Source organism: Falco peregrinus, chromosome 2, assembly GCF_023634155.1.
Source record: "Falco peregrinus isolate bFalPer1 chromosome 2, bFalPer1.pri, whole genome shotgun sequence".
Taxonomy (NCBI): Eukaryota; Metazoa; Chordata; class Aves; order Falconiformes; family Falconidae; genus Falco; species Falco peregrinus.
In genome coordinates this window covers 106,657,704-106,671,608 of record NC_073722.1, presented here as the reverse complement: position 1 = coordinate 106,671,608, position 13,905 = coordinate 106,657,704, and the positions used below count along the sequence as shown (strand labels likewise).

Sequence of the window (13,905 nt, the reverse complement as noted above, 5' to 3'; positions counted from 1 at the left end):
TTTTCTCATTCCTAATCAGTACCTTCCTACAGCTCAGCTGACTAGACTTTGGCTTGTTCCCAGTGGCCACCGTTCAGCATCTTGGGGGTCATTGCGGAGTAACACAGGGCCCAGATGATTGTAAAAAGAAGGTGGCTTTAGCAGATTGAGATCACATCTCAATCTCTTGCTTAAATAAATAGTTCATCATCACTGGTACTCCCCATTTTATTAACCACCTTTCCAATACTCCAATGTGTCACCGTGCCTTTCATTGATCTGCAATAAACTCAGCTGTTGCATAATTGAATCAGCATGACTGCTGCTTACTGTGCATGGAGGCACTGTTCTCATCCACAAAACAAACATAGGCTACTAATAAATGTACTATAATATTAAAATCAATAGGATAGCATCTCTTTCCTCCCTTGCCCTTGTGATGCTTTTCTCTGTCCTGCTTTATTCCTAACGAAGTTCTGAAGGACATACTCTGAGTAGGAAATGTTACCACGCTTCACAGACGAGCGCAGAGGTGATTTTCTAATGCAGAGATCACCCTCCTGCCTGTCCCCAAGATGCCACCTGGTTATCAGTGCTGATCTTTGCCACTCCAATAACTTCTTGCCCTTCCGCTTCCACAAGTGACTCTGAAAATAAATAAAGGTAAGAAAGCAAGTAAATAAATAAACAAACAAAAAGCACACGCACACCGCCTCTGGAAACCCAGCGATCCTGGACACAGCCCAACGCCTACCAGCGTGTGTACGCCAGGCTACCGATGGCTTTGCCTGGCGCCACCAGCCGCCCCTTGTGGCAGCATCGGGCCCCGCCCGGGCCGTGCCGCGGCCGCTCCGGGGCGGGCCCGCCCCCCGTTACCCGCCCCCCGTTACCCGCCCCCCCGTACCGCCCCGCGGCCGGGCACTGCCCATGACCAAGATGGCGGCGCGGGCGACAGGCGGCGGGGCGGCGGGCTGGCGGCTGCTGCTGCTGCTGGCGGCGGCCCCGGCCCCGGCCCCGGTCGCGGCGGGCGGCATGCTGTACCCCCGGGAGACCCCCTCCCGCGAGCGGAAGGAGCTCGGCGGCCTCTGGAGCTTCCGCGCCGACTTCTCGGCGAGCAGGGACGCTGGCTTCATGCAGCGCTGGTACCGGCAGCCGCTCCGGCAGGTACGGCGGGGCGCGGGCGGGGGCTGCCCCTGCCCCGGGGCTGGGCGGTGGGGGGCTCTTCTCCCGGGAAGGGCCCCCCTGGACCGGGCGTCCCTCCTCTCCCGGGAACGCCTTTGCCCAGCCGGCTTGCGGAGCGGGGGCTCGTCGCCGTGCAGGGGTTTCTCTGCGGGGGCTTTTTAAGGAGCGGCTGCCTCCCGTTATCCCGCTTCTGCTCGGGAGCCCGGAAGCATTTGAGCCACCTTGAGATGCCGTAGAAATCCCTGTGCTGCAAAAGCGGGGCTGGCCTTGCACAACGCGCACCTATCCTCGGCGGCACGGAATAAATAGGAACGTGCCGGGAGAGGGCAGGCTTGAATTATTTGTTCCAGAGTAGCTGAGCGCAGATAAACTCGTGTGACTGAAATCCGTTATGAAATTAACACCATTACCTCAAAACAGAAGTTGTCTTCTATGCATAAAATGTACGTGTCCCGCATAATTTCTATTTTAGCGCTTTGGCCAATTTGTTTCCAAACTGTGGAAGGAGAGAAGAGCTGAAAGACACTATGCTGCTAGAAGTTTTGTTGAAAGAGACAGCCAGAGGAGAGGAATCCTGAACTATGCTCCCTAAGGGGAGGCTTAGACCTGCATGCTCAACCTGCTTTAGACCCCAGAGACTCTCCCTAAAGGAGACACACATTATGGCCATCCCAGTCCAAGGTTTTCCTGTATCAGATACTAAAAAATCCACTTCACCATCCAAAGATTTTCCTGCTAGGATTTTCTGATGCCTGATTAGAGCACTGAGTTTCTCTGCAGTGCTGGTACAGTTCAGTGCTGAGTCAGCCGCACACATGATACCCACCCCTGGGTGACCAGACCTTCCTTGTTCCGCTCTCCGTGGAAAGGCTTCCTTAGGAAAGGGGAAGCTGCTGCAGCACTCGTTTATGCAACATCATGAGCGCAGCAGGTGCTAAAAATGAACAGCTCTGTTTTGCAATAGCATCCGCTTACTTCAGTGTTAAAGGTGTAACATTGCCTGCATATAACCCATATATTAAAAATAAGCAAGTGAATTGACTCTGCTGTAATCCTAAAGAATCTATGTTGCTTCCAGGGAGTGAGAAAGGCTGGACTCACCCCACAGAGTCTCCACAGACCTTCCCTGGGGCATCTGGCCCAAAGTATCTGTGCCTCTTGCCACCCTTCTACTCCAGCCCTTAGCCTGACAAGCAGCACCCTGCGCCAGTGAGCTGACACCGCACCACCAGCATGGCTCACCCAACAGCTACAGCTGTGCAGGGAAAACTACACTTTGTGGGAAGTCCCAGGCTGAAACAATGACCTGGACATTCCTTTTTTTACTCTCACTTCTCTGATTTTGCAGTACCAGAGCCATTAATGAAAGCATTTCGTTATACGTTGGGAGGGGAAAAGGTAAGAGCAGCTTCTTCCTGTAGGAACAGGCAGGTTTCTGGGCCCAGTACTAATTAGGACTCATATAGGGCCTGTGACAGACCACACCAGCTTCTAAACAGGTTTTTCCCAAGTATTTCCACTTGGCAAAGGGATTGTAAGGCTGTCAGTGGAAGGGGACACCTCCAGCAGTGTAGGGTGGATAGCCAAGACAGTAAAATTTCTTGCTTCTATATTACCTGTTCCCTCCTTTTCTGTGCTATTCCTGCCAGACTGGCCCTGTGATTGACATGCCGGTGCCTGCCAGTTTCAATGATATCACTCAAGACCCCAGCCTGGAGAACTACATCGGCTGGGTTTGGTATGAGAAAGAGGTCCTGCTTCCTCTCCGCTGGCTTCAGGATGACCTCAACACTAGAGTGGTGCTCCGATTTGGTAGTGCCCATTACTACTCCATTGTGGTACGTTGCACAGGAAATTGTCCCTGCGTTTCCAAAATCATGCTGCACTGAAATCTGTCTCATGGCTTGTTCAGCAAATAATCCCTGCCTAGATTTTATATCAGTTTGCTATTGTCCGTTTTCCTTCAGCCCAGAACTTGGCCGTATTTCCCAGGTCTCTCTTGTCTGATCCTCCGATATCAGGACTAGTAACTAACACATTTGCTTGCTACAGGATCTGCCCAAAACCGTATCTTTCAGTGATGCTTGCTTGTATGTGACCCAGACCTAGCTCCCAGCAAAGGAAGGGCTGCTAGATTGATCCCTTGAGGAGTAAGAGCCTAGAACAAGGTTCAGTGTTACTGGGAATCTCAGCTGCCTTTTGCTGGGCTCCTTCCCTTCTCCCTGCTATGCTTGCCACAAAATGGCAATAACCCTGCTTCTTGGGATCACGGGTGTCTTCTTTTGCAGTGGGTCAACGGGGTGCAAGTTGTGGAGCATGAAGGCGGCCACCTTCCTTTTGAAGCAGATATAAGTAGCATCATCCAGGGCAGCCCAGGGGTCCCCTGCCGCATCACTGTCGCACTCAACAACACGCTGACACCCCATACTCTGCCTCCAGGGTCAATTCAGTACATGAATGACAAAACAAGGTGAGTTGCTAAAGCACTGTACTGCTGAGCTTATCCCAGGGATGAGGGAATGGGAATTTATTCAACTGCTGGTTCATAAGAACCTCCAAGCAACTTACAAAAGCGTGGGATTGTATTTATGCTGAAATTCATCAGTCAAGCAGGGAGGAGTTTAAGCTTTGGTGTTAGGAGGAACCTGCATCTGTTTTATATGCAGGGAACTGAGATTAAGTGATTTTCCATGTTGAATCAATGGCAGATTTGATAAGTTTGAATTTAGCTGGTGACTGCAAGTACCAGCTATCCTGAAGGATCAAACCCATCCAGTGCATTAGATGTTTGCTGACTGGTAGTCCCATTCAGTGTAGCAGTAGTAGCACTACCGAAAGATAGATTCGTTCTGTTGTATAGTCTATTTTACCAGCTACCATCTATTATTATATGACTATTTTTAACTGCTAACATCCATATGCTGCCTTCAGTTCTCGTGTAATGAAACATAATGCAGCCATTTCTTCTGTCTTGCTCACTCAGGTATCCCAAGAACTATTTTGTACAGAACATCAGGTTTGATTTCTTTAACTATGCTGGAATCCATCGCCCGGTTGTGCTTTATACCACCCCTTCCGTCTACATAGATGATATTACTGTGACAACTACTTCATCAGAGAGTGTTGGTAGGTCCAGAACAACTACAGCAGCTACCTCAGGCTCCAAATGGAGATGACAAGGGCAGCTGAGAAAATTTCCTGCAAAAATCTGATTGAATTTGTTTCATAGTGGCTTTCTTTTGAACCTGAGCTGGTCTATTGCATAGCTCAGCAGCTGCGCGAATATGCTAAAGAGTTCACAAGCAGTAAGAAGAAAATAATTACTTGCAAGAGACTTGCAAGAGACAAGTGAAAGGATGATCAGGTGTTTCTTGAGGTAGAATTTCTCAGTAGCAGCAGTTTTCCTGCCGCTTATGGCAGGATTATCTCTAAGTAACAGAGTTGCGTGATCTACAAATCTTGCTGGAAACTTGTGGACTTAGAGACAGAGAGAATGTAAGGCTTCTTACATTCAATTTATGCCACTCTATATCTCCCTCATTTTTTAATGCTGCTGTATGTGAAAACCCTTCAACATTTGGTGCATGTAGTTTTCCTTTCATGGCAGTATCTGATTGTTTTTTTGTTGCCTTTCAACCAGCAATGGTGCAATATCAGGTGTCAGTTGTTGGCAGCACCCTCTATTCCTTGTCCCTGAATTTACATGACCAAGAGGGGAAAGTGGTTGCTACAGGCGATGGGCCAGCTGGAGAGCTAAAAGTCCTGAACCCAAATCTCTGGTGGCCTTACCTGATGCATGAGAATCCTGGATACCGCTACTTCTTAGAGGTAACAGGGACAGTTCTTCCTTCCTGTGTGCATTCCCTCTATCTAATACCGTTAAGGAACTGCCATATGTCCCATCTTCCATACTCATCTTCTCCCATGGATCCTACTCACGTGACCAGAGTGGCATTGCTAATTACGTGGTAATCAAATCAAACTTTGCCAGCTTTCTGGGTGCTAAACTGAAAGGTCTGTCAGTGAGAAGGAGGAGCACACGTGTGTGCTCTGAGATGCTTGCCCTTTGCATTTAGTGCCCCATCCATCCTTTGCAAAAGGGCTGCTTCAGGCAGTACAGGGGAGGAGATACTGTGAAAGCTGAGGAACAAGCCGCTGTGCTTTGCCATGCAATGAGCTTTCTTGTCACTCTGCAAGACGAGAGTTCAGCTTCAGTAGCATGAGCCTGGAAGACTCTGTGTGAGTTGAGGGTGAGTAGTGACATTTAGATGTAGAAATTAGGGCACATGAGCTGCTGTGAGTTTCCAGAGGCTCAGGTACGTGCCTCCTGTGAGAAGATGACATTTCAGTCATTGCCTGGTATCAAGGTGCAGTGCAGAAGAGGTGTACCACTGCCTTGCCTGCAGGGGTGAAATGGCCCAGATGAGTAAGGAGGAAAGAAGGTGAAGCTCTTGGGGTGAACAAGCCCCAGAAGGGTCATCCAGGGTTCATTCTTCATCCTTCAACTTCCCCAGCTTGGATTTCTGTTTAGTCAGACTCCGCTCCTTCCCTGAGGGCCACAAGAGGCAGCTGAAGCAGCAGTGAGGAGCAGGCCATGTGCCAGGGCAGGGTGGGAAAATGGATGGGAAGTCAAGATAGCCCTTGCAGACCGGGGGGGGAGGATGGGGTACCCTTGTGAAGCCCAGCATGTCACTTGCATGTCCCTCTTGGAAATCCAGGTGAAAATGCAGGCACAGGCAAACGGGGCTTTGCTGGAGGATGTTTACACGCTCCCGGTCGGCATCCGCACTGTCCATGTCACCAGCACGCAGTTCCTCATCAACGGCAGGCCCTTCTACTTCCATGGTGTCAACAAGCATGAGGATGCAGACGTAAGTGTGCAGCACTTGTGGTGTGGGTGCCCCGTGGCACCTTGCTTCACCCACTCTCGCCTCCCTGCTCTGCTCAAAGGAGCCGTTTACCTCACAGCCATCTGCTGGGCGGGAGGGCTGGGGTGAAGTTGTACTAGCATTAAGGGGATGCCATGCCCACTCCTGCCACAGCCATAACATCCCTCTCGGGGCACACGGGCGAGCCCGCGGTGCGCTGGTGACACTAAACGCTCTCCCAGCCATGGTTTCCAGTCAGAAGGAGCGGCTCTGGCATTCCCCACCCTGGGAAAGGCTGGGAGCGAAGCCCCCGGCCGGCGGGTCTGACCCCCGCAGCCCGCCAGAGCCTCTCGCCCTGCCCGCCGCGCGCCGCTTCCCGCCTCAGCGCCCGCCGCGCGCCGCTTCCCGCCTCAGCCCGCGAGAGGGCGGGAGCGGGCGGCCCGGGCAGCCCCCAGGCGGCAGTGCTGCTCTCCGCCGTCCCCCCCCCGCCGCCATTCCCCCGCTGCCCCGTAGCACCAGGCTCCTGGCCTGCCAGCGCCCCTCGGAAAGGCACAGCACCGCCCGGAGGGGTGCTGCTGTCAGCCAGAAGGGGTGCCCTGGGCTGGCACGCTCAGGCAGCAGCGGTGCCGGCCGAGGCGTGAGGGGCCCGCAGTGTGACTGGGTGCCATTTCTCTCTGCCCCCCTCAGATCCGTGGCAAAGGCCTGGACTGGCCCCTGGTTGTGAAGGACTTCAACCTGCTGCGCTGGCTGGGGGCAAACTCCTTCCGCACCAGCCACTACCCCTACGCCGAGGAGATCATGGACCTGTGCGATGCCTACGGCATCGTGGTGATTGACGAGTGCCCCGGCGTGGGCATTAAAATGTCGTAAGACCCCTTCTTCCCCTCATTTCCTTGTTCCTCCCTGAGCTGCTTGGAAAGCACCCCCCTCCCGGCCCACAGCGCCCGCTGCCCTGATAATGGAAGCACTTTGCTCTGTTTAGAAATCAGCCCATTGCGCCACGTGTGCCAGCAGAGGTTGGGCAACCCGGGGGCTCTTTGCCACATGGACATCAGCGTAATTTGGTCTGGCTCCGTTAATGAGCCCAAACCACGGCCCTGAACTGTGCAGCAGGCTTTGGGGAAATAGGGCAGAAGCCATATTCAGTATCAAGGCTCAGCTGTACTTCCACACCCCTGTGTATAACTGTATAAACTCCCTTGAGTTTCACTGGGAAAGGCAAAGGGGGATGGATTTTATACCTTCACCTCACCAGGTCTTGCTTCTTTCCATCTTTAAGGGAGAGCTTTGGGAACAAGTCCTTGCAGCATCATCTTGTTGTGATGGAGGAGCTGATCCGCAGAGATAAGAACAGGCCGTCAGTTGTGATGTGGTCGGTAGCCAACGAGCCGGCATCAGAGCTGCCCCCAGCAGCTTACTACTTTAAGTAAGTGCATTTGCTTGTACAGAGAGCTGAGGCTTGAATCTTGGCGAGATGATGTATCTTCTTCTTTTGGGATGGCCCAGAGAAGTAGTAAAGAGAGGGCAAGCATTTTTGGGGAACCCTGAAACAGTACCCACAGATGCAAACTAAAAGTGTAACCACTGCGTGTGTTGAACTGATGCTTGGAACCGCACAACAGTTTCAAACTGTTGTTTTTGAACCAGTAAGGCTCTGCAAAATTAGTAGAAGTGCATTTGGTCTGAGTATTTCTTCTTGACCTAAAGTCAGGCAAAAGCTTGATGGAAATTATCCTGATGGAAACAGGATATTCCCTGTTACCAAGCGAAGAGTGCTATTTTTTTTTATAATTATACCAAAGCTGTACAATAATTGACCTTTAATTCTGAAGAAAATGTTCTTCAGTTAGTGCTAGTTGTTTGTTCTGCAGGGGATTGTGACACCCCACTTCAAAGCCAGTTTCGAGTCCCTATAGACCCCTTGATTTTATTTTGAGAGATTCAAGCTCTGGATAGCCAAGAGCCATCTCTGTAATGGGGTAGGAGACTGCTCCTAGACACCCCTGTAGCTGCATTAAGAAGCAACTATGAAGTTTCATTCTTCAGAATGATCTACCACCCTCCTGCCATGTCGAGGTAGCAGCAGAGCTTGATCCTCCCATTCTGCCTCACCTCCTTCAGTCAAGGTTTCCTCAAAAGCAGCCAACCTTTGACTGCTCTGCCTGCTGTAGCGTAGGGCTAGGGCCTTGTGCTTTTGCAGGAACACATCCCAAGAATTGTTCAGAAACTTCCCATTACCCTTCCTACATTTTTGTATTCAAACTCCCTGTCCCTTCTCCAAGTTCCAAGTTGCTGGCACCAACAGACTTCCATACTTCCACTCTGGTCTTTTTTCAGGTGGGATAGCAACCAGCTTTGTGACGGGTAGTCTCTTTGCCATGATACTTACTCTCCTACAGAACTGGCTCGAATTGCAGGCACTTTATAGCAGATTATCGCCAAGTGTCCTGCAGTATTTTATTAAAAATACTGTCTGCTAAATCAAGAACAGCTCCAGCTGTCTTTTGGGGGTAGACAGAGTTTGGGGAAATGGGGCTGTGCTTCTCCATCTGTTGAACTCTTGCTTTACTGTTTACAAACAGGACAGTGATAGCTCACACTAAAGCTCTTGATCCCTCCAGACCAGTAACCTTTGTGACAGATGCCAATTACGCTCTTGATCGTGGTGTAAGTTTATTTTCTAGCCTTTTCCTTTTCTAAAAAAAAAAATCCACACATTAAATTTCCTCTTCTTGTCATTTGTTTTACAGTCCTTTCCCCTCTACCTCCCCAAGTTTACTGGATATATTTAACAGGGAAAGGAAGAAGAAAACTTGCATTTTTTGGTTTTAGTACAAAACACCTTATCCTGTAGTTGTAGTCCAGCTGAAAAAGAAGTATCTGCAAGAGAGAACAGTTCTTTGTCTTGCACGAAGTAGGCAGGATCAGACCCCTGGACTCTGTTAACATTGTCATGCTTAGCTATTACATTGATTGATTGTGTTTACCAACACTCAGGATTTTCACCTGAAATTAAACCAAGGCTTAAACCTCTTTAAAATGGCAACAGCCCTTGTGGAAGTCTGAAGGAAGCTTTGCTTTAATTCCTGCTTTAAACTGCTCTAGATCATCTTTGGCAGATGTCTGTTAACACTGAATAATCTAAAAGCACTTCTAGCTTCGTAATTAAGTCCTAGAGCTGTATAAATAGCCAAAAGGCACTTTTCTTGGCTGTCTGTGCTGAAGCTGGCCATAGCATGAACCAGGGATCTTTAACACATAAATTTGTAGTTCCTATGTAATTTTTAATTTTTCAGCATGGCTTTATACTTGTCACTACTGTACAAATAAACACTTCTAGCAGGTAAGTTTGTAGATACATACTACTACCCTGTGGCCCCAGTACAGGTTACACGTAGTTCTTTCAAGCTCTCCTACAATTAGCAGGAACGGCCCTTTGAAACAGAAAGGTCTGTTCCTCCCCACCCTAGGAAAAAAAACCCTGGTGGGCTCAGTTCTGAAGGAGTCCAGCAGGGATCTGCTCTTGGCTGGTGCTGGTGCATCAGGCACGCGCACACTGATTCTGACATCCCGTCCCCACAAACGTATTCTAACTAGCTTAAGGAGACACAGGAAAACAAAACCAAAGAACAGATCTCATACACTGATGCGATATTAACTTTTTTTCTTTTATTACAAAACATGTTAAGAGAACATTGAACAAGTTACATACAACATCACTTTATCTTTAGCGGGCTTTGTGCCCTTTTATCATACTGTCCATGTGGTAGAAATGGCATATAACTTGCAGAATGCTTAGTCTTAGTATTGCACCATTGATGCACAAATTTAGTTGCTAGTCAAAATATTTGACCACTAACTTGATAATCACATTCCAATACTCAAAAAGTACACTTAAATGTACCAGCAAGCCAGAGACATCTTGGAAACTCAAAAACTTCTAACAAACTTGAGGATGAAATGGGTTGATCTTGTCTTAATTCTTTGCTGTGACTTCCTAAGTCTGTAAGAAAAAGGCCAAATTAATACGCTATTAGATTATTAAGTTTATCCTGCTTTTCTTCTGGGCAAGAGGTCATGTTGGGAGGGTTTGAGTGATGGGCGGAAAAGACTTTATTCTATGTGTAATAAAATTGGATTCCATGAAATTACCCAAAAGGAGGATTTAGCTCCGTGAATGAAGGTTTTCTAGATTGAGCTCTGTGACAAAACACTGTCAACCTGTTTTTCTGTAGGCTCCTTATGTGGATGTAATTTGCGTAAATAGCTACTTCTCCTGGTATCATGACCCAGGCCACCTGGAAGTTATTCCACTGCAACTCACAACACAGTTTGAAAACTGGTATAAAACCTACCAAAAACCCATTATCCAGAGCGAATATGGAGCAGACTCAGTTCCTGGACTTCACAGCGTAAGTGTTATAGATGCCCTAGATGGAAAAAAGCACTGCTTTTCTTACAGGGTCAGCAAAGTTTCATGAGAAGAGATGGGTACCGCTGAGCCTGACTAGTTTTGAGATGCATTAGCTTGTGTCCAGAAGACTCCAGGACTGGAATCCTGCTCCACTGAAATCAACGAGCTTTGCCACTGACTAATGAAGGTTAGATTCTAAACAGATTTTTCGCTTTGACTAAAAGCACTGAGCACTCTGAAATCTGTACTTTGGCATTTGTAGCAAATGCTGAATTGGTAGATAACGACACTGGAGACTGGACATTCATTTCATGATGCTATCCTGCACAGAAGGGCACAGCACTCCTGTACCCAACGTGACAAAGCACCATCACCAAGCAAAACCACCAACTTCTCCCCCAGTATACATGGCATTACGTTTGTATTTCATGTGTGTTTCCCCTTGCAATGTCAGTACTTGCTAATTGACACTAAACAGCCATTGTTAATGCAGTGGCAATGAAAAGACCAAGCAGTCGCAAAGCTCGTGTTCAGGAAGCAGGTCCCCAGCAAACAGAAAGTTAACACATGGAGCCTTTGCTGAGCTTAACTGTCACCTTCATTCAAGGCCACCTCTTTTTCCTGGCTGTAGGATCCACCTCTTATGTTCAGCGAGGAGTATCAGAAAGCCATGCTAAGGGAGTACCATTCTGTTTTTGACAAAAAGAGGAAAGAGTATGTGATTGGGGAGCTCATATGGAATTTTGCTGATTTCATGACTAATCAAGGTAAGCTATATTTATATTCTAAACAACTTCCCATCCTCCCTGCGAGTTTGACATGGTTTATGATACACAAAGGATATCATGCTGTAGGGTAGAACAACAGGGCCCTCTGCTTAGCAAGGTAGAGCACAGCTGGTTTCTGTGAGAAAGTCCAGCACGACCAGAGCCAAGAGGGAAGCTCCTGCCCATACTTAATGCATCCTCTCCCTCCAGCTTGAGCTCCTAGATGTCCCACCTGCAAAGACACCACCCAGAGCACAAGACCACACGCTAGGGCAGAATGCAAGGGAAGCTTGTGAGCAGACCCAGATTACTTCTATTTCTTGGTCATCCTCAATTCAGAGCTTCAGTCAGCTGTTAAGGATGTCTCACTTGCTTCATATTTCATCTACAACTGCCCTTAGTAACAGAGCACCTTAAACAATGTATTATTAACTTGGTAGAGGTTTAGCAATAGAGGACCAGATGCCACACTGGTAGACAACTGTCTATCATGACACTCCATCCACTATTAATAAATGTAAGTGCATTCGCCAAGTATGGGGCATTACTTAATCTACAGTGCAGACAGTCACACAGGAATTAAAGAACTACAACTCAGGAGACCTAGTAAGGAACCAGTTACGCATGTGCCACCTGCAGAGAGTTAGGGTGGTGAACAGTCAGTGTTAATTTCAGGCAGAGGAACACCATTAAGAATAATCTGTAGAGCACCAATATAGGAATTAGAAAGCTGAGTCACTGCAGAGAAGCAGTCAGAAAAGTAGTATCAGTTTCAAATGGCAGGATGGAAAAAACTGTAGACAAGTTCACATGCACATACACAGTTCCAGTTTCTCTGCATGTTGTGATTATCTTTTCTAGTTTCCTATGAAAACTAAAATAGGCAAAAAGGATACAGACACCACTAAAGGACAGTACAGTCAAATAGTAATCAACATTTTCACCATCTAATTTCAAGGTGGAACTAATGGCAGAAGGAATATCTTCTGTACATATAATACTGATCAAGTTAATGGGCACACCTGAACTGTCATCGACTTACCAGTTGTAAATACAATGATTTGCAGCTATATTGCTCAGTTACATCAATTAATCTTGCCAAGATGACGCAAGTTATATCTGCAAAGTTCCCTGTTGTACCTGACTGCGTAGAAGAAAGTGCATAGGTCTCTTCCACCTAACCTGATTTAGTACGTACACTGTAACAGCTCACAGCAGGGGGTATAAGAGCATTTTATATATACTTGCTTTATTTTATAACTTCTCTACAGGGACCACGCGTGTTTTGGGAAACAAGAAAGGAATATTTACCCGCCAACGACAGCCCAAATCAGCTGCATTTGTTCTTAGAGAAAGATACTGGAAGATTGCGAATGAATCAAGCTGTCTTCCTCCTATAATAAAATCACACGCTCTCTTTCTAAAGTGAGATCAAAAGGTGTAGTGGCTGGGTACTATGCAGAACTTGTTCATTAAATTTCTGTTTAAGTAACATTTATGCCTGACTCAAGTCTTGCAAGTCTAATGCAATTTCTAGTCCACCTGAAGTGGTTACTATGATACGAAGCAGATCAGAAACACTAGCTTCCTGTGCTTAGCCATGGCTGTAGGCTTCCTGTTTCCAGGTAGTAAAATGAATATTCAGTTTCAAGGAGCTGAAGTTAGTTAGAGATTCTGACTGAGGTATCCGTTTATGGCAAAAAAATTAAAAGTGTTACATGATACAAATCAATGCTGAAAACTGATAATAATCTAAGTTACTCTAAACGAACATCACATCCCTTCGAGGTTTTCCAGTTATACTCCCCTACCAGTTAACACTACTCAGATCACAGCAAATTGTCCACAGGAACACCAAAAAGCACAATTTATATAGCTTCTCTTGCTGGACAGAATGTATGTGGCTGGCTGAGAAATCCTAAGAATTCACAGCATCCAGGAAGTGTATGACCCACAACTTCTGTAAGGATACCCAACATACTCCAGTGTTACAGTATGGAACGCATACTACAGCAGCAAGGTGGAATATGTTGGATAGATAGGTACTACCCCAACTGAGCTTTGTTTAAAACTGTTTTTATTTTACTCACAGTACCAGAATGCCGCTTTACATGCGGTTTTACCTTCCAGCATGGAAGGGCTTCCTTCATATTAAACTGTTGCTGTGTGCTACAGGAATAGTATTCTAGAGGGGAAGTTTGTTCTAAACCCTCTTGATACTGGCCTGAAGCATTCTGGGATAGGGTGATGTGTACACACTAATTTAGACAGTAATGTAGTGAGTAGCATCCCTTTCAGGCTGCACACCAGTCTTAAGAAGACTCTAAAGGCCAGGCTTTAGACTGTAATAGATTATGCCAACACTCATAGAAGAGCTCAACACTAAGTCTGCAAACATCGTATTGCAGCATCCCAGGGCTGTCCCAAAAGCAGCATCACTCGTAGCAGAATGACAACGTCAGAGGCTGCCTACTGACTTTTGGAAGTTGGTGCAATAAGGTATTTTTATTATTCCAATTCACAGATACTCTGTGAAACTGTTGCTGTGACTATTTTTCCCACAACTGGCTCTTCTGCTAGTATCTCAAGAAAGTGACCAAAGCACCTCGCAGTAAAGATTTGCTTTTACATTGTGTGGTGGCCAAATCCTCCTTCCTTTAGGTGTGGTACATTAGAAACCAACACCACCTTCCAC

The 13,905-nt window shown here is 47.3% G+C and overlaps 1 protein-coding gene across 1 annotated transcript; it reads left to right on the top strand.

Moving 5' to 3' along the window:
* Positions 1–899: 899 nt before the first annotated feature.
* On the top strand, positions 900–12,708 carry GUSB (glucuronidase beta). The gene is made up of 12 exons (XM_055794486.1): positions 900–1,143; positions 2,811–2,999; positions 3,450–3,631; positions 4,145–4,287; positions 4,802–4,989; positions 5,880–6,032; positions 6,717–6,895; positions 7,309–7,455; positions 8,612–8,696; positions 10,265–10,441; positions 11,075–11,210; positions 12,482–12,708. The coding sequence occupies exons 1-12, from the start codon at positions 907–909 to the stop codon at positions 12,637–12,639; spliced, it is 1,974 nt and encodes a 657-aa protein (XP_055650461.1). The 5' UTR covers positions 900–906; the 3' UTR covers positions 12,640–12,708.
* Positions 12,709–13,905: the final 1,197 nt, after the last annotated feature.

Excerpts from the sequence above, each read along its gene's own strand:
- GUSB (XM_055794486.1), top strand. The coding sequence starts at position 907 with ATGACCAAGATGGCGGCGCGGGCGACAGGCGGCGGGGCGGCGGGCTGG. Across the intron at positions 4,990-5,879 it reads GATACCGCTACTTCTTAGAG|GTGAAAATGCAGGCACAGGC; the intron begins GTAACAGGGACA and ends TTGGAAATCCAG. Across the intron at positions 6,896-7,308 it reads GGCGTGGGCATTAAAATGTC|GGAGAGCTTTGGGAACAAGT; the intron begins GTAAGACCCCTT and ends TCCATCTTTAAG.